Raw genomic sequence first — 22,688 nt, 5'->3', positions numbered from 1 at the left:
ACAACAAGGAGAATTTGGGAGAGGGACCTTTCCACACCCAGATCTTGATGTGTGCACACATCTCTGCCTGGGTGTGGGTGTGAATTGATTGTGGGGTGAATGTTGTTATTGGGAATCTATAATTCAGTCACTGTTAAAATTGTGGCAAATGCTATTGAATCACTTGATAATTGTTAAACTGGTCAATAATTAAATGCGAGTAATCTCTTTTGCCCCCTTATCTTTGTGTTGAAATCCTTTGCACCCTGACCCTCTTGCATCCCAAGGCTCTGTGGAAATCATTCTCTTTCATCAAAAAATATATATTTTTTGTGATGTCCACTTTAAAATCCTCTTCCTTAGCTAAACTACAAAACAACTCCAATTAGCTGTAGAAGTCTTGAAGATTTGATGGCAATAAAAGAAAGAAAAATAATTTGTTTTTCAATGTTTTAATGGGTCCCACAGTGTGTTTGGAGCTGCATCAGCTGTCAGTCCAAGATGGGCCATGTCAGAACTGGTGAGGTTGGGGGTGAGGAGCAAGGTTGATCATCCAGGGTCAGTGTGGATCTCCTGAGGAAACACTCGGCATCAAGATCACTTGGTGAACACCTCTATCACCTCTTCTCTGAACTAAAAAATAGCCATAATTGAATTAAAAGAAAAAAATTACAAACTTCAAAGACTTGTTTTGAAATTGCCTTGAAGGCAATTAAAGGAAAACAAAGAGATCCTGAGGGATTTCTGCATTTTAATGAGTCCCACGGTGTGTTTGCAGCCCAGCCCATGATCCTGAGGTACTGAGAGAAGATTGAAGCAGCTGCTGAAGAAGTCAGAAGCCAAAGTCCAAGTGCCTTGAAGCATTGCTGGGCCCCACTGAGGGCAGGCACTGCCAAAGCCTCCCCAGGGACTCCTTGGAGCAGCTCCTTGGAGGCCAGGAGTGCAGGCAGACAAAGGCTCTGGGCAGGCCCCTGCAATGCTGAGCAAAGCCTGCCTTGGTTTTGTGGAGCACAAAGGCCAAGGCCTGAGCCCCAGGCCCTGGCCCAGCAGATCCTGTCCCTCCCGGCTGGCTCAGGGCTGTTTGGGGGGCACTGGGATGGGAGGGGGAGGAACAACAAAGGCCCAAACCTGGGCAACCCCTGCCAGGTTGCTGAGGGAGGGGCGAGGCAGAAACCAAGTGCAGAACCTGCCAGGCAAGTTGCTTGTGGTGGCCTGAGTGGCAGAGGCAGCTGCCAGAGGCAAGGGGACAAAGGCCTATGTACCTCCCTGCCCTGAAGGTTTCTGGCCATCAGGCTGGAGCTGAGGGGGTTGGGCAGGTGCCTGAGGAGGGGGTAGAACAAGGGCTGTGTCCAACTGTGCCAGGAGGGCTGTGCTGGGCAAGGATGAGGAGGCTGCAGAAAACAGTGGCACTGGGGAGGGGAGAGGAGCAGCTGGAGAGACCTTGTGCCTGCCCACACTGGGCAGGAGCTGCCCCAGGATGGCAGCTCTGAAGTACTCCCAGGATGTCCCTGTGAACAGGAGGGGAAGACTGGATCTGAAAATGAAACCTGGAAAGCAGAGAGCAGGAGTGTCATGGTGACACTGCAGGAGAGTTCCAGCCCTGGAGCAAGGTCACAGAAGAAGTGACCCAGTACATGCACTGCCCTCAGAAGATCCCACAGCATCCTGGAGATGCTGGAAGGGAGCCCAGCTCTGCTTCACAAGTTCCCAGGGCCTGTCCCTGCCTGTGCTCCAAGGGCTTCCAGCCCACAGGACTGTGCTCAGAGAGCACTCAGGCCTCACACTGAGAAAGGGCTCAGGAGGACAGTGTGGAAGTGGCAAGAGAGCAGCTCTGGAAAGACCAAGCACTGCTGCTCCCTGGCAGTGCTGCTGGGCTGGGATTATTGTCCCCTTCCCCTTTGCAAATACACCCTGTCCTGCAGTGTGCTGTCCTTTAGGAACATCTAAGAAGAAGGATCTTTGACAAAGAAGGCACTGCAGGGTCCTTTATTTAATTTAAATCGTCAGAGAGCACAATTCATCATTTTTACATCTTTGGGTCAAATTCAGTGGGTAGACACTAAATTAGAAGGCAGATGCATAATAATATTTAATTGCACAGAAAGTTATTGCAAGAACAATCTGATGACCTCCATGAAAAACCTGAGCAGGAAGACTGGGCCATTAAGGAATCTCATTCTGAATGGTACACACCAGAAATCTGACACTTTATTACTCTTGAAAAGCATCCAGCCATCATTTTTCTCAGGGCATCCTTCAGCTCCTGATTCCTGAGGCTGTAGATGAAGGGGTTCAGTGTTGGAGGCACCACCGAGTACAGAACTGATCTTGCCAGATCCAGGGATGGGGAGGAGATGGAGGGGGGCTTCAGGTAGGCAAAGGTGCCAGTGCTGAGGAACAGGGAGACCACAGCCAGGTGAGGGAGGTACATGGAAAAGGCTTTGTGCCGTCCCTGCTGAGAGGGGATCCTCAGCACAGCCCTGAAGATCTGCACATAGGAGAAAATAACGAAAATGAAACAACCAAATCCTAAACAGACACCAACCACAAGAACACCAATTGCCCTGTGTGCTGGTTTAAAAGTTAACCAGTAGGGGGAATGAACCCAACTCAAAGGAGAGATTATAAGTCAGAATAACAATTTATTAAAATAATACAGTAAGTACAATAATACAAACAAACAATTGGTCTCAACCCACAAAAACCCAAATGTGTAACCCAGTACCCTGGGGCCTGAACAAAGTGGTGTTCCTTGGGCCCTGCTTGAGTCCAAAGTAAAGGGAGAGGGGAAGAACCTGCTGGTGGGAGAGCTGCTGCAGTCTGACCAAACTGGTGATCGCAGTCCAGTGGTGGTCTAAGTCTGGTTGAGAGCGATGAGATGCAGCCGTCCTCTGGATCCCACGAGTGGGTTGAAAAATGTTCCAAAACTCCAAGATTATATATCCTCCAGTTCAGGCAGGAATGCTTGGTACTCTCCTCAGGGCGGGGAGTTCACAAAGGGTGTGAGGACAGAAACATCCTTCTATCTCACAGGCCTCTTAACACCTAGTTTATAGCCTGAGGAGTCAGGCTCTATGGGCAGAGGGTGCGAATAGTCTATTGACAACAATAGTCTAGTTTCTGGGAAATGACATGGAAGGCTATAGAATACAGTTTTGGGTTACACCCACCATGATGAACTGATCTCAGCTGTCCTAACTAGGACATTATCCACCCCTTATTCTATGCCATCCATGTCATGCCCAAATTAACCCCCTTTAAAAAACTATATCCCTTTAAAACTATATACATCTATCTATCTATCTATATATATATATATATACAATGAAACATTACAGACCATTCTCACTCAAAATTAAGTCCCCTTGTGGTACACAACGTGTCTCCCCATCTTTTTGCATTACCCACCACGTGAAACCAGGTCCCTGAGCAAAAACAATCCCTCGGATGGGTTTGCCTTTGCTTGAGGTGGGACTAATCCAAACAGTCTTCCCTAACATTCCTCTCATATGTACCACGGGGACTTTATCTCCATCTACAGTATGCAAAAGTTCTGATTGGGCAGGGCCAGCTCGATTGATGGAACCTCGGGTGTTGACCAACCAGGTGGCCTTTGCTAAATGCAGCTCCCAGTGTTTGAGAGTCTCCCCACACAGTGCCTTCAGAGTGGTTTTCAGCAGCCCGTTGCACCGCTCAACTTTTCCAGCAGCTGGTGCATGGTAGGGGATATGATACACCCACTCAATGCCGTGCTCTTTGGCCCAGGTGTCTACGAGGCCATTCTTGAAATGGGTCCCATTATCAGACTCAATTCTCTCCGGGGTGCCGTGTCGCCACAGGACTTGTTTTTCAAGGCCCAGGATGGTATTCCGGGCAGTGGCATGAGGCACGGGGTATGTCTCCAACCATCCAGTGCTTCCTTCTACCATGGTCAGTACGTAGTGCTTGCCTTGGCGGGTTTTGGGGAGCGTGATGTAGTCAACTTGCCAGGCTTCCCCATACCTGTACTTTGACCACCGTCCACCATACCATAGAGGCTTCACCCGCTTGGCCTGCTTGATGGCAGCACATGTCTCACAGTCATGGATGACCTGTGAGACAATGTCCTTGGTTAAGTCCACCCCTCGGTCACGAGCCCATCTGTATGTTGCATCTCTCCCCTGGTGACCGGAGGCGTCATGGGCCCATCGAGCCAGAAATAATTCTCCTTTGTGCTGCCAATCCAGATCTACCTGAGAGACTTTAATCCTGGCAGCTCGGTCCGCCTGCTCGTTGTTACAATGCTCCTCATTAGCCCGTTTCTTGCCTACATGAGCGTCTACGTGACGGACCTTCACACTCAGCTTCTCTACCCGGCCAGCGATGTCCTGCCACATCTCCGCCGCCCAGATGGGTTTCCCTTGGCGCTGCCAGTTGGCCTTTTTCCATCGCTCCAGCCATCCCCACAGAGCATTGGCCACCATCCATGAGTCAGTGTAGAGATAGAGTCTTGGCCACTTCTCTCGTTCAGCTATATCCAAAGCCAACTGAACGGCTTTAAGCTCTGCAAACTGACTTGACCCACCTTGTCCTTTGGTCGCTTCTGCAACTCGCCGTGTGGGACTCCATACAGCTGCCTTCCATTTTCGGTTTGTCCCTACAATGCGGCAGGAGCCATCCGTGAAGAGCACATATCGCCTTTCATCTGCTGGTAGCTTGTCATATGGTGGGGCCTCCTCAGCACGTGTCACCTTCTCCTCCTCTTCTTCAGAGGATAGTCCGAAACTCTCACCTTCGGGCCAATTGGTGATAATTTCCAGAATCCCAGGGCGATTAGGATTCCCTATCCGGGTTCGCTGCATGATCAGAGCCATCCACTTACTCCATGTGGCATCGGTGGCATGATGTGTGGAAGGAACTCTTCCCTTGAACATCCAGCCCAGCACTGGTAGTCGGGGTGCCAGGAGGAGCTGCGCTTCGGTGCCGATTACTTCTGAGGCAGCTCGAACTCCTTCATAGGCAGCCAGGATCTCTTTCTCAGTTGGTGTATAGCTGGCTTCAGATCCTTTGTATCCCCGACTCCAGAATCCTAGCGGTCGTCCTTGGGTCTCCCCAGGCACTTTCTGCCAGAGGCTCCAAGAAGGGCCATTCTCCCCGGCTGCGGTGTAGAGCACGTTCTTCACGTCCTGTCCTGTCCTTACTGGCCCAAGGGCTACCGCATGGGCAATCTCCTGTTTAATTTGTTCAAAGGCTTGTTGTTGTTCGGGGCCCCACTGGAAATCATTTTTCTTCCGTGTCACAAGGTAGGAGGGCTTACAATCTGACTATACTCGGGGATATGCATCCTCCAAAAGCCCACAGCGCCTAGGAAAGCCTGTGTTTCCTTCTTGCTGGTTGGTGGGGACATGGCTGCTATTTTGTTAATCACCTCCATTGGAATTAGGCGGCGTCCATCTTGCCACTTCACTCCTAGGAACTGAATTTCCTGAGCAGGTCCCTTGACCTTACTCCGTTTAATGGCAAAACCGGCTCTTAGGAGAATCTGGATTATCTTCTCTCCTTTCTCGAAGACTTCGCCCGCTGTGTTCCCCCATACAATGATGTCATCAATGTACTGTAGGTGCTCTGGAGCCTCACCCTTTTCCAGTGCAGTCTGGATCAGTCCATGGCAAATGCTGGGACTGTGTTTCCACCCCTGAGGCAGTCGATTCCAGGTGTACTGCACACCTCTCCAAGTGAAAGCAAATTGTGGTCTGCACTCCGCTGCCAAAGGAATGGAGAAAAAGGCATTGGTTATGTCAATGGTGGCATACCACTTGGCTTCCTTGGACTCCAGCTCATACTGGAGCTCCAGCATGTCCGGCACAGCAGCACTCAGGGGTGGTGTGACTTCATTGAGTCCATGGTAATCCACCGTCAGCCTCCACTCTCCGCTGGACTTACGCACTGGCCATATAGGGCTATTAAAGGGTGAGCGGGTCTTGCTGACCACCCCCTGGGTCTCCAGTTCGCGGATCATCTTATGTATAGGGGTCACAGAGTCTCGGTCGGTGCGGTATTGCCGACGGTGCACTGTTGCTGTGGCTATCGGTACCAATTGTTCTTCAACCTTCAGCAGTCCCACAGCAGAGGGGTCCTCTGAGAGACCAGGCAAGGTGTTCAACTGTCTGATTTCCTCCGTCTCCACAGCAGCTATGCCAAAAGCCCAACGAAGTCCTTTTGGGTCTTTGAAATACCCACTCCTCAGGTAATCTATGCCAAGGATACACGGGGCCTCTGGACCAGTCACGATGGGATGTCTGTGCCATTCCTTCCCAGTCAGGCTCACTTCAGCTTCCAGTACAGTCAGCTGTTGGGATCCCCCTGTCACCCCAGAAATGGAGATGGATTCTGCCCCTACGTATCTTGATGGTATTAATGTACATTGTGCGCCAGTGTCCACTAAAGCCTTATATCTTTGTGGCTCTGATGTGCCAGGCCACCGAATCCACACAGTCCAATAGACTCGATTGTCCCTCTCCTCTACCTGGCTAGAGGCAGGGCACCCCTAGTCCTGGTCATGGTACTCATTGTGCTCTTCTTGTGGGTATGACCTGGAGGTCCCTTCAAGAGGATCAGACGTATCATCATTCCTGTACCGTCTGGAGTCTTGCCCACGAGAGACTGGAGCAACGTTTACCCTTGAAGAGTTCTTTATGGTATTTGTTCCTCTTTTCAGTTCACGTACCCGGGCTGCTAAGGAAGAGGTGGGTTTCCCATCCCACTTCCTCATATCTTCTCCATGCTCACGGAGGTAAAACCATAGATCGCTACGTGGAGTGTACCTTCTCTCCTTAGCTTGGGGACGCTGGCTCCTGATAGCAGAGACTCTTGTTTGTCCTGGCGAGATATGGAAAATCCCTTCCTTAATCTCTTCTCTTAGCTTCTGGTGTCCCTCTTCAATTTTCTCTTCCAGGCTTCGGACGTGTTCAGCCAGTTTGGTTTCCACAGATGAGACGTGGGCTCGTAATGGGGCGGTGACAGTGTCTTCATAAATCCTGAGTTTGCTAACCAATGCTCCCACCTTGTCCTCTCCCTCCCTCCATTGCAGCGTTGCTAAGTAGCGGGAATACATTTCTGGCCCGAGTCGTGCAAACTTTAACCACATTTGGGAGGTGCACTGTACGCCATCTGGACTCTTAGGGAATCTTTCATCCTCTGAAAAGATTATCTCCAGTACAGCTAACTCCCTTAAGCACCGGATACCTTGTTCCATCGTGTTCCACTGTCCTTGCTGTACGTGGAGGTCCTCCTTGCAAAGGTATCTCTCCCTCACACTGGACAACAGTCGCCGCCAGAGGCTGAGAGTTTCCTGCCTCCTTCCAATCCCCTGATCAATGACTACATCTCGAGACAGGGATCCCAGCTGTCTGGCTTCACTCCCATCTAGGATCGTATCGTTAGCTGCGGCATCCCAGATTCGGAGCAGCCAGGTCAGAATGGACTCATTTGCCTGTCGTGTGAACTCTCTCCGGAGCTCACGTAGCTCACCCAGGGATAGGGACCGAGTGATTATTTCTGGCTCTGTCTCCTCCGGTGGATGTGAAGGTCCCGCCTCTTCATCATCATTTGCTATACGGACTGATTTAGTCTTTGATTTCCTTTTCTGGACAGGGGCGACTGCTATTGGTTTTGTTTGTTCTTCTGGCTCCTCGATGGTTTGTGTGGACACGGTGCCGGTTGGTTTATTTCTTTCTCCCTCTGACTCAGCTGTGGTTTGGGTGGACGTGGTGTCTGCGGATTTGCTCCTTCTCTCCTCGCCCTGACAGTGCTGTACCATGTCAAGCAGTGCCCGGTAGGCAGTGGCCAGGGCCCAGCAGGTTGCTGTGAGCTGGCCATCTCTGGAGCTGCCAGAGCATTTTTCCTTCACCAGTCTTATCATGCTAACAGGATCCTGCAGTTGTTCAGGGGTGAATTTCCAGATCATTGGAGGAGAAAACTTTTCCAAATACTGGCTGATGTCCTCCCACTTCCCGTGCCACTCAGCATTATCTGCTCCCAGGGCAGGTGTCCAACCAACCTCCCTAAAAGGCACTTTTCTGACCCTAAACATGGTGTACACAGTACAGAGCAGACAGAGCAACACTAACAATAACATTATGCTGTCCTTAACATTAAAAGGGAACTCAATATTTTCAAAAACTGTTGTAGCAGGTCTGAAGGGGAAGAAGGAGGTGGGAGGCTGGAAACCATCCACCCCTGTTCCCCCAAAAAGCTGGGTATGATTTTTAATGAGGCCCCAGAGGTAGCAACCCAAACCAGGACAGGCAAACAGGACTGAATACACATTTATAATGAAACTCATTGCTTCTGATGTTAGAATGACATAAACATAATATACTAATAAAGCAATTTGGATCCCTCTCCCTGGTCTTAAAGAGAGCATCAAAACAGGCAAATAATACCCCATCTGTGGAAATATGAACAGGCTCAAATACAACATCCATGTGAGTGCATCAAACAACATGGTGATCAGGGAGTTTCTATATTCAAATAGACAAATGCTTCAAATGAAATTGTGATTCTGACTTCTCTCTCTCTGCCCGACGTTTGGGCGCCAAAATGTGCTGGTTTAAAAGTTAACCAGCAGGGGGAATGAACCCAACTCAAAGGAGAGATTATAAGTCAGAATAACAATTTATTAAAATAATACAGTAAGTACAATAATACAAACAAACAATTGGTCTCAACCCACAAAAACCCAAATGTATAACCCAGTACCCTGGGACCTGAACAAAGTGGTGTTCCTTGGGCCCTGCTTGAGTCCAAAGTAAAGGGAGAGGGGAAGAACCTGCTGGTGGGAGAGCTGCTGCAGTCTGGCCAGAACTGGTGATCGCAGTCCAGTGGTGGTCTAAGTCTGGTTGAGAGCGATGAGATGCAGCCTTCCTCTGGATCCCACGAGTGGGTTGAAAAATGTTCCAAAACTCCAAGATTATATATCCTCCAGTTCAGGCAGGAATGCTTGGTACTCTCCTCAGGGCGGGGAGTTCACAAAGGGTGTGAGGACAGAAACATCCTTCTATCTCACAGGCCTCTTAACACCTAGTTTATAGCCTGAGGAGTCAGGCTCTATGGGCAGAGGGTGCGAATAGTCTATTGACAACAATAGTCTAGTTTCTGGGAAATGACATGGAAGGCTATAGAATACAGTTTTGGGTTACACCCACCATGCTCTATGGGCAGAGGGTGCGAATAGTCTATTGACAACAATAGTCTAGTTTCTGGGAAATGACATGGAAGGCTATAGAATACAGTTTTGGGTTACACCCACCATGATGAACTGATCTCAGCTGTCCTAACTAGGACAGGTGCAAAGATTGAGGACAGTAGAGGAGTAGCCTGAGAGGTCTGGAAGGGGGATGTGAGAGCTGGTGGAGCTTTTCTTCCTGTCAGAAAACAGCCTAAGAAAGAAATAGTGCCAAGAAAAGCAGCTGGAGTCTGGATGAGCCCAAGGCTTTGTGTGTGCAGGAAGAGCCAGGGAGGACACAGAGATGTCAGTGCAGGAAGGTGCCAGCCAGGTGGGGCAGCCGGGGGGATGACGACAGCCTGCAGGGAAAGGGGCAGGGCATGGACACCGTAGGACAGCCTGGGCTGCAGAGGAGACAGGCATGGGGAGAAGCTGAAAGGCCCTGACACAGCCACCTTCTGCAGGCCTTTGGCCATGGCTGCTGTCTGTGCCCCTGATGCCAGGAGGAGGGGAGTGCCCCTTGCAGCCCTGGGGCCTCATGGCCTCCTTGTCCCTGCTCAGCAGCCTGGCAGGTGCCACCCCATGGTCCTGCCCTTGGCATTGCACATCCCACATCCCAGTGCCCCAGGAAGAGCCCTGAGGAATGAGGCAGGGACAGCATCTGCCTTCCCAGGAGCTGAGGGTCAGGCCTTGGCCCTTTGGATTAAGGAAACAAGTCAAGGTTTATTCATCATTAGAACCACCTTTGCCTTGTTGTCCATCCTTGTCATCACTGTCTGCAGTTTTCTGCTCTAACTGGAACCTGGGGACACGTTCTCAGTTGTGCCCCACTGTGAGACTCATTAGCACTACAAGAAACTTTAGTGTTTCCATCTCATTTTGAGTTCTTGAAAAGTTGTTTGAACTTACTCTCAGGGACTGAGTCTCATGTAAACAACACCAAACCCCCTGAGGGTCATGAAATGCCTGGGGCTGTTGCTGTGCTGCTGAGCTGGGCCGGGCTCCTGGCACACAGGGAGCTCCTGGCAAGCAAGAAGAGCTTCAAAGAGACAGCTCTGCTGGTGAGCAGCTCCTCTGCACAGCCCAGCAGGGCTGAGGGCACTGCCAGGCCAGCTCAGGGACACCAACAGGGCACAGACAGAGCTTCAAGGGGCTCAGCACTGGCAGGAGGGCTGAGAGCTCCTTGCAGGAGGAATCTTGGCAGGGCTGCACAAGGTGAGTCTGTGGCTGCAGGGCAGTGCAGGGGCAGCTCCTGGAGGCATCTCCTAAAGCTGGCCCAGCCCCAGCTGATGGGATGGGTGAGCAGGGGCTGTTTTGGGGCACTTTGGAAGAGCTGTGAAGCCGGGAGTGCAGCCAGGGGTGCCCAGGGCTGTGGGGCAGAGCAGGGTCCTGCAGCCCAGGGTGCTGTGCTGGGCAGGGACTCTGCTGCCTGCCAGGGGCAGCTCTCAGCCAGCTCTCCCAGGGCTGGGACAGAAGGGCTGTGGGCAAGGAGCAAACCTGGCAACTGAGGGAGGATCTTTTCCATGTCTCACTGTTGCAGGGTCAGACCTGCTCACAGCTCCAGACCACTACACCGTATTGAATGGAGAATTTTTTGCAAATCTAAGAAAAGACAGGGGCTACAGGAAAGAAATTAGTCCTGAGGTGGTTTTCCTACTTAACCATTGTAGCACAGACATTGTTCTCTCAGTTCAGGAGGCTGCACTGAAATTCCAACTCTTTTACTCTCAGAGGTGAATATTTCAGGCAGTATCAGAGACGAGCACAGGATCCTGGGCAGTGCTGAGCCTTCCCTTGGGGGTGGACACTCTCCTGTCCCAGCCCTTGGTTTCTCTGCAGGAGGGCTCCTGTCCTGCTCTGTCCAGCACAGCTGCACCTCTGGGCTGGCACAGGGGACACTTCACAGAGCTGCCCTTTCCAGCAGCGCTGCCCTGCTCTCAGCACAGATTTTGGTGGGGTTTTTAAAGATGAATCAGTGTGTGAAGTCATCTTCAAGGCAGCCCAAGGGAAAGTGCAGGGCAGATGGGAAACAGGCTGAGAGGCACTGCAGCTCTCCTGGCTCTGCAATAAGCAAGGGAGAGCTCAGCCCTTCTGCCTGTCCTGTCTCAATACTCGTCAGATTTGTAATCAGAAAAATTTGCCCTTAAATAACCAGATGTTATGATTGTAACCAAACAACCCATTCAAAATTATTTTAAGGATACTCTCTGCCTTTCTTCTGCAGCCCAAATTGCTCCAGGACAACAGTACAGGAACTGAACTTTTCCATCAAAGCTTGGTTCCATGTGACATCCCCTGTGACCATGGGAGTTGTCCCAAACCAGCTCCATGTCTGCACTGCAGCAGAGCAAAGCTGAGTCCTTGGCAGCACATGGCCAGAGCTCCTGCTCCTCACAGCACCCTCAGAGAGCACAAACCAGAGGAAAGAAATGCCTTGACTTGGAGGGGATTTCCCTAAAAACTGCACTGGCTTTACTGAGAGGGGGCTGTCTTAATTGTTGCCTGTGCTTTCCTTTTCTGAACAGACCCTGTCCTAAGGAACAGCAAATGTCCAACAGCAGCTCCATGCCCCAGTTCCTCCTCCTGGCATTTGCAGACAGGCGGGAGCTGCAGCTCCTGCACTTCTGGCTCTTCCTGGCCATCTCCCTGGCTGCCCTCCTGGCCAACGGCCTCATCCTCAGCGCCGTAGCCTGTGACCACCACCTGCACACCCCCATGGGCTTCTTCCTGCTCAACCTCTCCCTCACAGACCTGGGCTGCACCTGCACCACTGTCCCCAAAGCCATGCACAATTCCCTCTGGGGCACCACTACCATCTCTTACATGGGATGTGCTGCACAGGTCTTTCTGCTTGTCTTCTTCCTTGGAACAGAGTTTTCCCTCCTCACCATCATGTGCTACGACCGCTACGTTGCCATCTGCAAACCCCTGCACTACGGGACCCTCCTGGGCAGCAGAGCTTGTGCCCACATGGTAGCAGCTGCCTGGGCCACTGGCTTTCTCAATGCTCTGCTACACACAGCCAGTACATTTTCCCTGCCCCTGTGCCAGGGCAATGCCCTGGGCCAGTTCTTCTGTGAACTCCCACACATCCTCAAGCTCTCCTGCTCACACTCAGGCTACCTCAGGGAAATTGGGCTCATTGTGGTTACTGCCTGTTTAGTGTTTGGTTGTTTCATTTTCATTGTTTTCTCCTATGTGCAGATCTTCAGGGCTGTGCTGAGGATCCCCTCTCAGCAGGGACGGCACAAAGCCTTTTCCACCTGCCTCCCTCACCTGGCTGTGGTCTCTCTCTTTGTCAGCACTGCGACATTTGCCAACCTGAAGCCCCCCTCCATCTCCTCCCCATCCCTGGACCTGGTGGTGGCAGTTCTGTACTCAGTGGTTCCTCCAGCACTGAACCCCCTCATCTACAGCCTCAGGAACCAGGAGCTCAAGGATGCCCTGAGGAAAATTATAACTGCGTGTTTTTCAGAAGCAATAAATTCTCCTTCTTCTGCATGTTATGGACCTCATTAAAGACCAGTTGTGTTCTGTGCTTCATTAATACCCACCATATATTCTCTATTTTTTACTCCTGGTAGGGGTGTTATTTTTGTGAGAATTTGTTCACACCAAAAAATCTTTATATCTATAAAGGTACACGTATATATAAAAGTATACGTATGTTTATATATATATAATCACCATTTTCAATTCAGTGTTTGCCTTTCTAGCCTGGTCCGGAAGGTGTACAGATTGGGAATTGTACTCACTGTGTTCTTCAACCAAATAAAGAGCTCTGCATTGACTTGTTTGCCTGACATCTTTCCTTTCTGACTTCTCTGCAGCTGCAGGGTCGGTGCCTCTGTGCAGAGCTGGGCCAGAAAAGAGTCCCAGCAGAGCAGCACTGCCAGGGAGCAGCAGCCCTTCTCCTGCCTGGCCTCCTCTCCCTTCCCTCCCACACTGTCCTGCAGAGCCCTGTGTTGTTGGAGGCCTCAGTGCTCTGGCAGTCGGTGCCAGTCCTGCTGCAGGACTGTCCAGGGACTGCAGGCAGGGACAGCCACGGGCACTGCTGGCACAGAGCTGACCTCTGCAGCAGCACTGCCATCCTGCAGGGGCATCTCCTCAGGCCAGGGCCTCAAAGCTTCCATCTGCTTTCCACTTTGCTCTCCAGGATGTGCCCAACACAACGCCCTGCAGAGGAAAACAGCAGTGACCAGCACAAGGGTGGGAGTGCTCAGGGTGGGGGCACCCAGCAGTGCCCTGGCACAGCCAGCGCCGCTCCCAGCACTGGCCTCTCACCCCAGGCCATTGGGTTTGTTCTTCCCTCCAAGGAGGGACATAAATGACCAGCTCAGGAGTCCATGTTTGCACTGCATGCACAAGACATGCCCCTGTGTCACGGCTTGGGGCTGGGGGGGTGGAAGGCTTAGACAAAGTTGATGGCAGAAACCGTCTCGTTGAGCTACGAGGGGCAGAAAGGACCCCCTTGCTTTCTAAATTCCTTCTCAGAGAGGAGCCTGGGGGTGGCTGGATCCAATCTCAGGCTCCAATTTTGGTTTAAACCAAAGAAATTCTATAGGTGTGATTCAATCATTTTGTCCTGCAGGTTTTAGTGATGGCAAATCAGAAATATTTTTATAAAATGAATTATTTATTGAGACAATTGATCAGACAAGTGAACATATAAATGACCTTAAAGAGAATTATTTACTGCACAGCATAAAAGCCAAAACCTCCTAGCAGTATAGTGTAAGATAGGACAGTGGAGTCTATCAAAGTCATTCCATTAAAGTAATTGGATCAAAACCAGCAAAAAGAAACGATCCTGAAGTAGAGATTGAGGTAACTCACCCCACAATGACAAGGGGTAGTTCTCTCTCTTTCACTTAACCCCTGGACAGTGACCATGAGGAGCTGTCCCTGCTTCATGGGACAAGCTCCATACACTTCAAGGAAGACTGTGGAAGAATCTGCCACATGACAGTTGGACGGGGCTTTTACAGTTATCAAGGGATTGACTCCCGGACATATTTGCAGGTCAGGGAGCAGCTTATCTGTCAAATCCTGCTTCAAAAAGCAGAAAGTGTGTGTTTGAAGTTTCAGGAACCATTTTGGGTTTAGCAGAATTCAACATTAAAAACAGCACCTTGGCACCAGCAGTAACTCACCACAGAGAGCTTGCATTGTTTGCATTCTCTGACCAGTTTTCAGGTGTCATCAGAGCAGAGCATCCTGCCAGAAATGGCCACTTGAGTGCAAAAACTCTCAGGGTTCCTTTGATTCCATGAGGCCTCTCAGTGTCACAGTGGACCTTTGGTTCCATGAGGTTCTGGAGTGTCACAATGGCCCTGATGATTTCATGAGTTTCCAATATCTCTCCAGGATTCCATTGGTTCCATGAGGCCCTGCAGTGTCACAATGGCTCCTTGATTCCAGGATGTTCCAGAACATCCCAGGGTTCCCTTGGCTCCCAGAGGCTCCCCAGTGTCCCAGCGGCCCCTGGATTCCAGCAGGCCCTGCAGTGTCCCAATGGCCACTGGGTTCCAGGAGCCACAGCGGCTGCCGCCGGCGTCTGTGCCCGGAGCCGCCGCTCCCACGGGGCTGCCGCACTCACCGCCGGGGTTGCCGCTCGCGCAGCCGCCGCTCTGCCCCGGCTGCACCGGGACCCGGCACCGCCTCGGGCCTGCACTGCCGCCTCAGCGGCCACAGGGACACAGCCATGGGGGACCTTTGCTCTGACACTGATAGGCCTGGCTTTGTTCTGCTTGGGGCTGGGCTTTAGGAAAACTGCTGTTCATTTTCATGCTCCACTGGGACAGCTCCTGAATTCCAAAGGTTTCCTAATCCAGGGGAGGGATTATTTGCTATTGAACCAACTTGCTATTGAAACAACTGAACTTGATAATCGTTCAGTTGGTCAGTGATTAAGTGCTACTATTGTCTTTTCCCCCTTGTCTTTCAATCCGAATCCTTGGTGCCCTGACCCTCTTGCATCCCAAGGCTCTCTGTAAATCATTCTCTTTCATCAAAAAATATATTTTTTTTGTGACTTCCACTTTAAAATCTCCCTCCTTAGCTAAACTACAAAACAGCTCCAATTAGTTGTTGACGTCTTGAAGACATGAAGACAATTAAAGGAAGATAAAGAAATTGTTTTTCAGTGTTTTAATGATCCCCACAGTGTGTTTGGAGCTGCATCAGCTGTCAGTCCAAGATGGGCCATGTCAGAACAGGTGAGGCTGGGAGGTGAGGAGAAAGGTTGATTATACAGGGTCAGTCTGGATCTCCTGAGGTGACACTCAGCATCAAGATCACTTGGAGAACACTTCTATCACTTCTTCGTTGAACGAAAAAATATCCATCATTGAATTAAAACAAAAAAAGTACAAACTTGGAAGACTTGTTTTGAAATTGCCTTGAAGACAATTAACGGAAGACAAAGATATCCTGAGGGATTTCTGCATTTTAATGAGCCCCACGGTGTGTTTGCAGCCCAGCCCATGATCCTGAGGTACTGAGAGAAGATTGAAGCAGCTGCTGAAGAAGTCAGAAGCCAAAGTGCAAGTGCCTTGAAGCATTGCTGGGCCCCACTGAGGGCAGGCACTGCCAAAGCCTCCCCAGGGACTCCTTGGAGCAGCTCCTTGGAGGCCAGGAGTGCAGGCAGACAAAGGCTCTGGGCAGGCCCCTGCAATGCTGAGCAAAGCCTGCCTTGGTTTTGTGGAGCACAAAGGCCAAGGCCTGAGCCCCAGGCCCTGGCCCAGCAGATCCTGTCCCTCCCGGCTGGCTCAGGGCTGTTTGGGGGGCACTGGGATGGGAGGGGGAGGAACAACCAAGGCCCAAAACTGGGCAACCCCTGCCAGGCTCCTGAGGGAGGGGCGAGGCAGAACCCAAGTGCAGAACCCGCCAGGCAAGTTGCTTGTGGTGGCCTGAGTGGCAGAGGCAGCTGCCAGAGGCAAGGGGACAAAGGCCTGGGTGCCTTTGGGCCTTGCAGCCCTGCCAGAGCCCTTGGCCATCTCTCCTGCAGGCTGTCCTGCCCTGGCCCTGCTGCTGCTCTGGCCTTGCAGGCTGCACACACCCCTCCTGCTTTCCCACCCCCTCCCAGCAGCATTTCTAGACCCTCCCTGATGTCTCTGCACCAGCTCTGGCTGTTCCCTGGAACACAAAGCCATGGGCTGATCCTGACTCCCTCTGGGTGACCTCTTGCAGCACAAGGGTCCCCGTTGAGTGACATTTCTTTTTCCTCACCTTCAGTCTCAACCTTCCATGCTACTCTTTGTGGAGATTTCATTCTATTTCCAATATGGAGAAAAGCTCCATCCTGTCAGATCTCCTCTAGACCCTCTCCTATTCATCATTCCTCCAGAATGGGGAACCCCACACCCAGACAGACCAGTCCAGATGTGGTGACCCCAGGGCTGAGTCCAGGGGGGTGACAACTCCCTTGTCTGGGTGCCCACACTCCCCCCAAGGCAGCCCCCTGTGCAGTTGGCCTTAAATCAAGGGACCATTCTGATTCTTTGTAACGTCACGGAATCAAGTGGCACCGTGACACTGCAGGGCCTCATGGAACCAAAGGAATGCAGGGACACTGGAATCTCATGGAACCAAGGACCACTGTGACATGTGGGGTCTCTCTGAAACAAAAGGAACCCTGAGACATCTCAGACCCTCCTGGAACCAAGGGCCCACTGTGCCTGCCCAGAACTCCATGGGATCAAGCAGAGCCGCTGCCTCCCCCCCGCCGCCGCATGGACCGGAGTCGCCGGCTCTGCCCCGCTTGGACACCTCTGGAGTCAGCGTGTTCTTGGGCAGCACAACTGATCTCAGACCAGAGAGTTTTCCAGATTTTGCTTTACCCCTCTTTCCACTGGTTTAATTTTTGTTCTTTGTTCATTTAGGGAGAAAAGGTGGAAGGGAGGCACGTGTTGATCCCTGTTTTTATCTGTTTACAAAAGGGAGTTGGGGCAGGAGCAGAGAGAGGAGACAATTTTTCTCTCTGCTGTTGCTTTGAACTGTTTTGTTGGTATTGCTTGTTTTGCTTCTATATTTCTTGTCAGTAAACTCTTATTTTTTCATTTATATTTCCTTGTATTTTGTCTCCCTGTACTGGTGGGAATAAAAGGGGAGTGAGTTCATTTTATTGGAGTTCCCGCCCCAATATGTGTCTTTAAACTAGGACAGGTTGCTCAAGGGCTCCTTGAAATTTGGCATCATTCACAAAGGTCTTGAAAATACATTTTGTCCCATTGTACAGAGAGATAATAAAGATGTTCTACTGTGGTGTTCACAGGCTGATCACTAAGGGATTTCACCAGGAAGTTGCTGCCAAGAGGACTTTGTACCATGGATTTTATTTGACACTCTTCATTCAGCCAACTTCCCACCCACCACATCTTCCACTTCTTCAGTCCAGCTCTCACCAGTCTGGCCATAAGGAGACCACAGGAGACAATGTCAAGAGCCTTGAAACAGTCTGGGCACACAACATCCTCTTCTATGCCCTCCCACAGGGGGTCTGCAATCCCTACCTTATCCTTCCAGTGCCTGGGAATGGCTGCAGGAGGACTTGCCCTATCCCCTTGCCTGCTGAGCCTGACCAGTCTGGAACTCTGCCAACCCTCCTTGCTGCCCTGTTTGCAGACTGGTTCCATGTCTGCCTTTGCCAAGGCCCCAGGAAGCTCTGGGCTGGCTCTGGCCTTCGCAAGTGTTTGGGAGAGGTCTCCCAGTGACACTGCCCAGCCTTCTCAATATCCCTGACACCAAAACCTTTTCCATATCCCACACTTCCAGAGGAGTGCCTAGGACACAAGACAGGTTGTCCTGGTGGTTCTGGAGAATGAGAAGGGATTTCTTCCTCGAGTCCAACCCCTCCAATTGGATTTGAGTGCAGCTGAAAGGTTTCCTCAGCATTTTTCCTGGTGCTCCCTGCCCTGAAGGTTTGTGGCCATCAGGCTGGAGCTGAGGGGGTTGGGCAGGTGCCTGAGGAGGGGGTAGAACAAGGGCTGTGTCCAACTGTGCCAGGAGGGCTGTGCTGGGCAAGGATGAGGAGGTTGCAGAAAACAGTGGCACTGGGGAGGGGAGAGGAGCAGCTGGAGAGACCTTGTGCCTGCCCACGCTGGGCAGGAGCTGCCCCAGGATGGCAGCTCTGAATCACTCCCAGGATGTCCCTGGGAGCAGGAGGGGAAGACTGGATCTGAAAATGGAACCTGGAAAGCAGAGAGCAGGAGTGTCATGGTGTCACTGCAGGAGAGTTCCAGCCCTGGAGCAAGGTGACAGAAGTGACGCAGTACATACCCTGCCCGCAGAAGATCCCACAGCATCCTGGAGATGCCTTAAGGGAGCTTCAGAAGTTCCCAGGGCCTGTCCCTGCCTGTGCTCTAAGGGCTTCCAGCCCACAGGACTGTGCTCAGAGAGCACTCAGGCCTTACAGTGAGAAAGGGGCTCAGGACGACAGTGTGGAAGTGGCAAGAGAGCAACTCTGCAAAGACCAAGCCCTGCTGCTCCCTGGCAGTGCTGCTGGGCTGGGATTATTGTCCCCTTCCTGTTTGCAAATACCCCCTGTCCTGCAGTGTGCTGTCCTTTAGGAACATCTGAGAAGAAGGGTCTTGGACAAAGAAGGCACTGCAGAGTCATTTATTTTGCTTAAATACTCAGAGAGCACAATTCATCATTTATACAGTCTTAGTGTCAAAATCAAAAGGTGGACACTAATTTAGAAAGCAGAGGCATAATAATATTTAATTGCACAGAAAATTATTGCAAAAAGAACTTGATGGCCTTCACGAATAACCTGAGCAGGAAGGCTGGGCCATTAAGGAGTCCTATTCTGAATGCTACACACCAAAAACCTGGCACATAATTGCTCCTGAAAAGCATCCAGTCATCATTTTTCTCAGGGCATCCTTAAGCTCCTGGTTCCTCAGGCTGTAGATGAGGGGGTTCAGTGCTGGAGGAGCCACTGAGTACAGAACTGACAGGGCCAGATCCAGGGATGGGGAGGAGATGGAGGGGGGCTTCAGGTAGCCAAATATGCCAGTGCTGACAAAGATTGAGACCACAGCCAGGTGAGGGAGACACGTGGAAAAGGCTTTGTGCCGTCCCTGCTCAGAGGGGATCCTCAGCACAGCCCTGAAGATCTGCACATAGGAGAAAACAATAAAAATTAAGCAACCCAGAAAAGGAAAAGCACTAAAAGCAAGAAGCCCAATTTCCCTCAGGGACGTGCCTGAGCAGGAGAGCTTTAGGATCTGTGGAATTTCACAAAAGAACTGGCCCAGGGCATTGCCCTGGCACAGGGGCAGGGAAAATGTATTGGCTGTGTGCAGCAGAGCAGTGAGAAAGCCAGTGGCCCAGGCAGCTGCTGCCATGTGGGCACAAGCTCTGCTGCCCAGGAGGGTCCCGTAGTGCAGGGGTTTGCAGATGGCAACGTAGCGGTCGTAGCACATGATGGTGAGGAGGGAAAACTCTGCTGTGATGAAGAACAGAAAGAAAAAGAGCTGTGCAGCACATCCCATGTAGGAGATGGCTGTGGTGTTCTGGAGGGAATTGTGCATGGCTTTGGGGACAGTGGTGCAGATGCAGCCCAGGTCTGTGAGGGAGAGGTTGAGCAGGAAGAAGCCCATGGGGGTGTGCAGGTGGTGGTCACAGGCTACGGCGCTGAGGATGAGGCCGTTGGCCAGGAGGGCAGCCAGGGAGATGGCCAGGAAGAGCCAGAAGTGCAGGAGCTGCAGCTCCCGCCTGTCTGCGAATGCCAGGAGGAGGAACTGGGTGAGGGAGCTGCTGTTGGGCATTTGCTGCTTCTTAGCACAGGGTCTGTTCAAAAAAGGAAAGGACAGTGAATGGTTAAGACAGACCTCTGTGAAAGAGCAACTCCATTTCTAAAAGAAATCAATGTGTCAAATGTCACCAAATGCACTGCCAAGGAGTCAGGTTTGCTCTGCTGTACTGGGACATGGAATTTTTTTGGTAGAGCTCTCATACAAGGAATGTCAGATGTAACAGACCTTGAGTACAAAAGTTCCATCTCTACTGAAATGACTCAGAAGAGCTGGGGCTGGAGAGCAGAAGCTTAGTCTGTCCTTAGAATAATTGTACCTGTGTTTTCCATTTTTACCATCACACCTGGAAGGTTCTTTTCCACTGCAGGAATCCTCATTTCTATGGCCCAGCACACAGTGCCCAGCAGAGCTGCAGGGAAGGGCCCCCAGAGCTGCCTGAACGTCCCCTCCCCCAGGCCTTGGGGGCTCTTGCCCCCCACTCCCTGCCCAGGGCTCTGCTGCCTGGAGCTGTCCCTGACAGCAGCTGCCTCCCTGCGTCCAGGGCTGAAAAAGTGACACTGATGCTGTCTATAAGACAGTTTTGATGTCTGATACTCTCAGGTTCAATCCCCTCTAATTTAACAGAGTTCAAGTTGCAGTGTCTCCTCCTGTGCTCAGAGATTAATTTCCCTGTTGCAGTCAGCACCCAGACAACCCAGAGTATAACACTGAAAGAACTGGTTCATTCTCTTGAAGGTACCTCCTGTCTGTCTGTGCCTCTTGCAAACACCTTCTGGGAAATTTCCTGCTTTTATCTGGAGCTGTGACCAGCCCTCATCCCTGCAGCCCACTTTGGAGATCAGAAGGACTCTACCCTGCTCTGCCCTCCCAGGAGTTGTTCCTTCCCCACAGCCCTTCTCCCCCAGCCTCGTGGCAGCTCCTTGGCCGGGCTGAGAGCTGACCCTGGCAGGCAGCAGAGTCCCTGCCCCAGCACACAGAGCCCTGGGGGCAGGACCCTGCTCTGCCCCACAGCCCTGGGCACCCCTGGCTGCACCCTCACCTTCCCACCCCACAGCCAGCCCTGCCATAGGGAACCTTCTGGCCCTGGGCCTCTGATGGGGCAGCAGCAAGTCCTGCTCTGCAGCAGCTTCTCCTGCTGCACCCCAGCAAATCCAGCAGAGCCATCCTGACAGCTCCTGCCACTGCTGCCATTTGGCAGCTGGCAGAGGCACTTGCAGGAACTCACCTGCACTGCTCTGCAGCCACAGCCTGACCCTGGCAAAGGGCTGGCAAGGTTCCTGCCCTGAGCAGCTCTGCCCTGTCCTCCCACCCCAGGATCCCTTGAACCTCCTGCTCCCTTCTCCTCTCTGCCCTTGCTGCCTGCAGCTCCTGCCCTGCTCTGCCATATGGCCACTTCCCCTGCACTGCAGCAACTGGGAGAGTGCTGCTGAAAGATCCTGGAAGCTGTGGGATGTGGCAGCTTTAGGAGATGCCTCCAAGAAGGGAAGTTGAACTTTCCTACAGCCAGAGAATTCTTCCTTCAAATCCTGGGAAGGTTTCTTGCCTAGTGAGAGCTCAGTCACCTCCCAGCCCAGGCTGCCTCTCATCTCTCTGCCTTCTCTCCTGTGCCCTGGGTGCTGCAGGCAGTGCCCTCAGCCCTGCTGGGCTGTGCAGAGGAGCTGCTCACCAGCAGAGCTGTCTCTTTGAAGCTCTTCTGGGTTGCCAGGAGCTCCCTGTGTGCCAGGAGCCCGGCCCAGCTCAGCAGGACAGCAACAGCCCCAGGTCTTTAATGACCCCCAGAGGGGGGTTGTTGTTGTTTACGTGAAACTCAGTCCCTGAGAGTAAGTACAAATAACTTTTCAAGAAGTCAAAATGAGTTTGAAATACTGAAGTTTCTTGTACTGTTACTGGGTCTCAATGAGGGACACGACTGTGAAAGTGTCCCCAGATTCCAGTTGGAACAGAAAATTGCAGTGATGACAAGGATGGACAAGCAAGGGAAAGGTGGCTCTGATGCTGAGCAAACCTGGATGTGTTTCATTAATCCAAAGGGTCAAGCCCTGACCCCCAGCCCCTGGGAAGGCAGACCCTGTCCCTGCCTCATTCCTCAGGGCTCCTCCTGGGGCACTGGGATGTGGGATGTGCAATGCCAAGGGCAGGACCATGGGGTGGCACCTGCCAGGCTGCTGAGCAGGGACAAGGAGGCCATGAGGCCCCAGGGCTGCAAGGGCCACTCCCCTCCTCCTGGCATCAGGGGCACAGACAGCAGCCCTGGCCAAAGGCCTGCAGAAGGTGGCTGTGTCAGGGCCTTTCAGCTTCTCCCCCTCCCTGTCTCCTCTGCAGCCCAGGCTGTCCTACGGTGTCCATGCCCTGCCCCTTTCCCTGCAGGCTGTCGTCATCCCCCCGGCTGCCCCACCTGGCTGGCACCTTCCTGCACTGACATCTCTGCGTCCTCCCTGGCTCTTCCTGCACACACAAAGCCTTGGGCTCATCCAGACTCCTTCTGGGTGACGTGTTGCAGCACAATGTTTTCCATTGAGTGAAATTCCTTTTTCCTCACGTCCACTCGGGACCTCCCCAGCTGCATTTGGCATTAATTCTTTCTTTCTCATGCTCCTTTCTTCTCTGACAAAAGGATGCACCATCTCCAGATCCTCTTTTCAAGCCCTCTCAGGGCTGTCCTGTGCTGTCCTCAGTCTCCACACCATTGAGGCCACAGCTCCTTAGCCCCTCTCTAGTACTCATGTGCTTGAGACATTTAA

At 51.9% G+C, this 22,688-nt stretch overlaps 2 protein-coding genes and 1 pseudogene across 2 annotated transcripts in view; 2 read left to right on the top strand and 1 right to left on the bottom strand.

The window, feature by feature from the left end:
• Positions 1–22,688, top strand: part of LOC127474809 (uncharacterized) — a 1,721,191-nt pseudogene that overhangs the window by 955,272 nt on the left and 743,231 nt on the right.
• LOC127474901 (zinc finger protein 239-like) overlaps positions 1–22,688 on the top strand; it is a 237,267-nt gene that overhangs the window by 129,516 nt on the left and 85,063 nt on the right. The gene's annotated exons all lie outside the window — the stretch shown is intronic.
• LOC127474891 (olfactory receptor 14J1-like) lies at positions 2,037–20,030 on the bottom strand. Its single transcript, XM_051796213.1, has 2 exons — positions 18,960–20,030; positions 2,037–2,121 (listed from the first exon to the last, which is right to left on the bottom strand). The coding sequence occupies exon 1, from the start codon at positions 19,957–19,959 to the stop codon at positions 19,003–19,005; it is 957 nt and encodes a 318-aa protein (XP_051652173.1). The 5' UTR covers positions 19,960–20,030; the 3' UTR covers positions 2,037–2,121; positions 18,960–19,002.

The sequence above is a fragment of the Manacus candei genome, unplaced genomic scaffold (genome assembly GCF_025592945.1).
Source record: "Manacus candei isolate 608988 ecotype Guabito, Panama unplaced genomic scaffold, ASM2559294v1 h1tg000045l, whole genome shotgun sequence".
Classification (NCBI taxonomy): domain Eukaryota; kingdom Metazoa; phylum Chordata; class Aves; order Passeriformes; family Pipridae; genus Manacus; species Manacus candei.
The sequence above is the reverse complement of the archived record's forward strand: the minus strand, read 5'-3'. Positions and strand labels throughout refer to the sequence as shown.

Coding starts and splice junctions, on each gene's coding strand:
- LOC127474891 (XM_051796213.1), bottom strand. CDS start 19,959: ATGCCCAACAGCAGCTCCCTCACCCAGTTCCTCCTCCTGGCATTCGCA.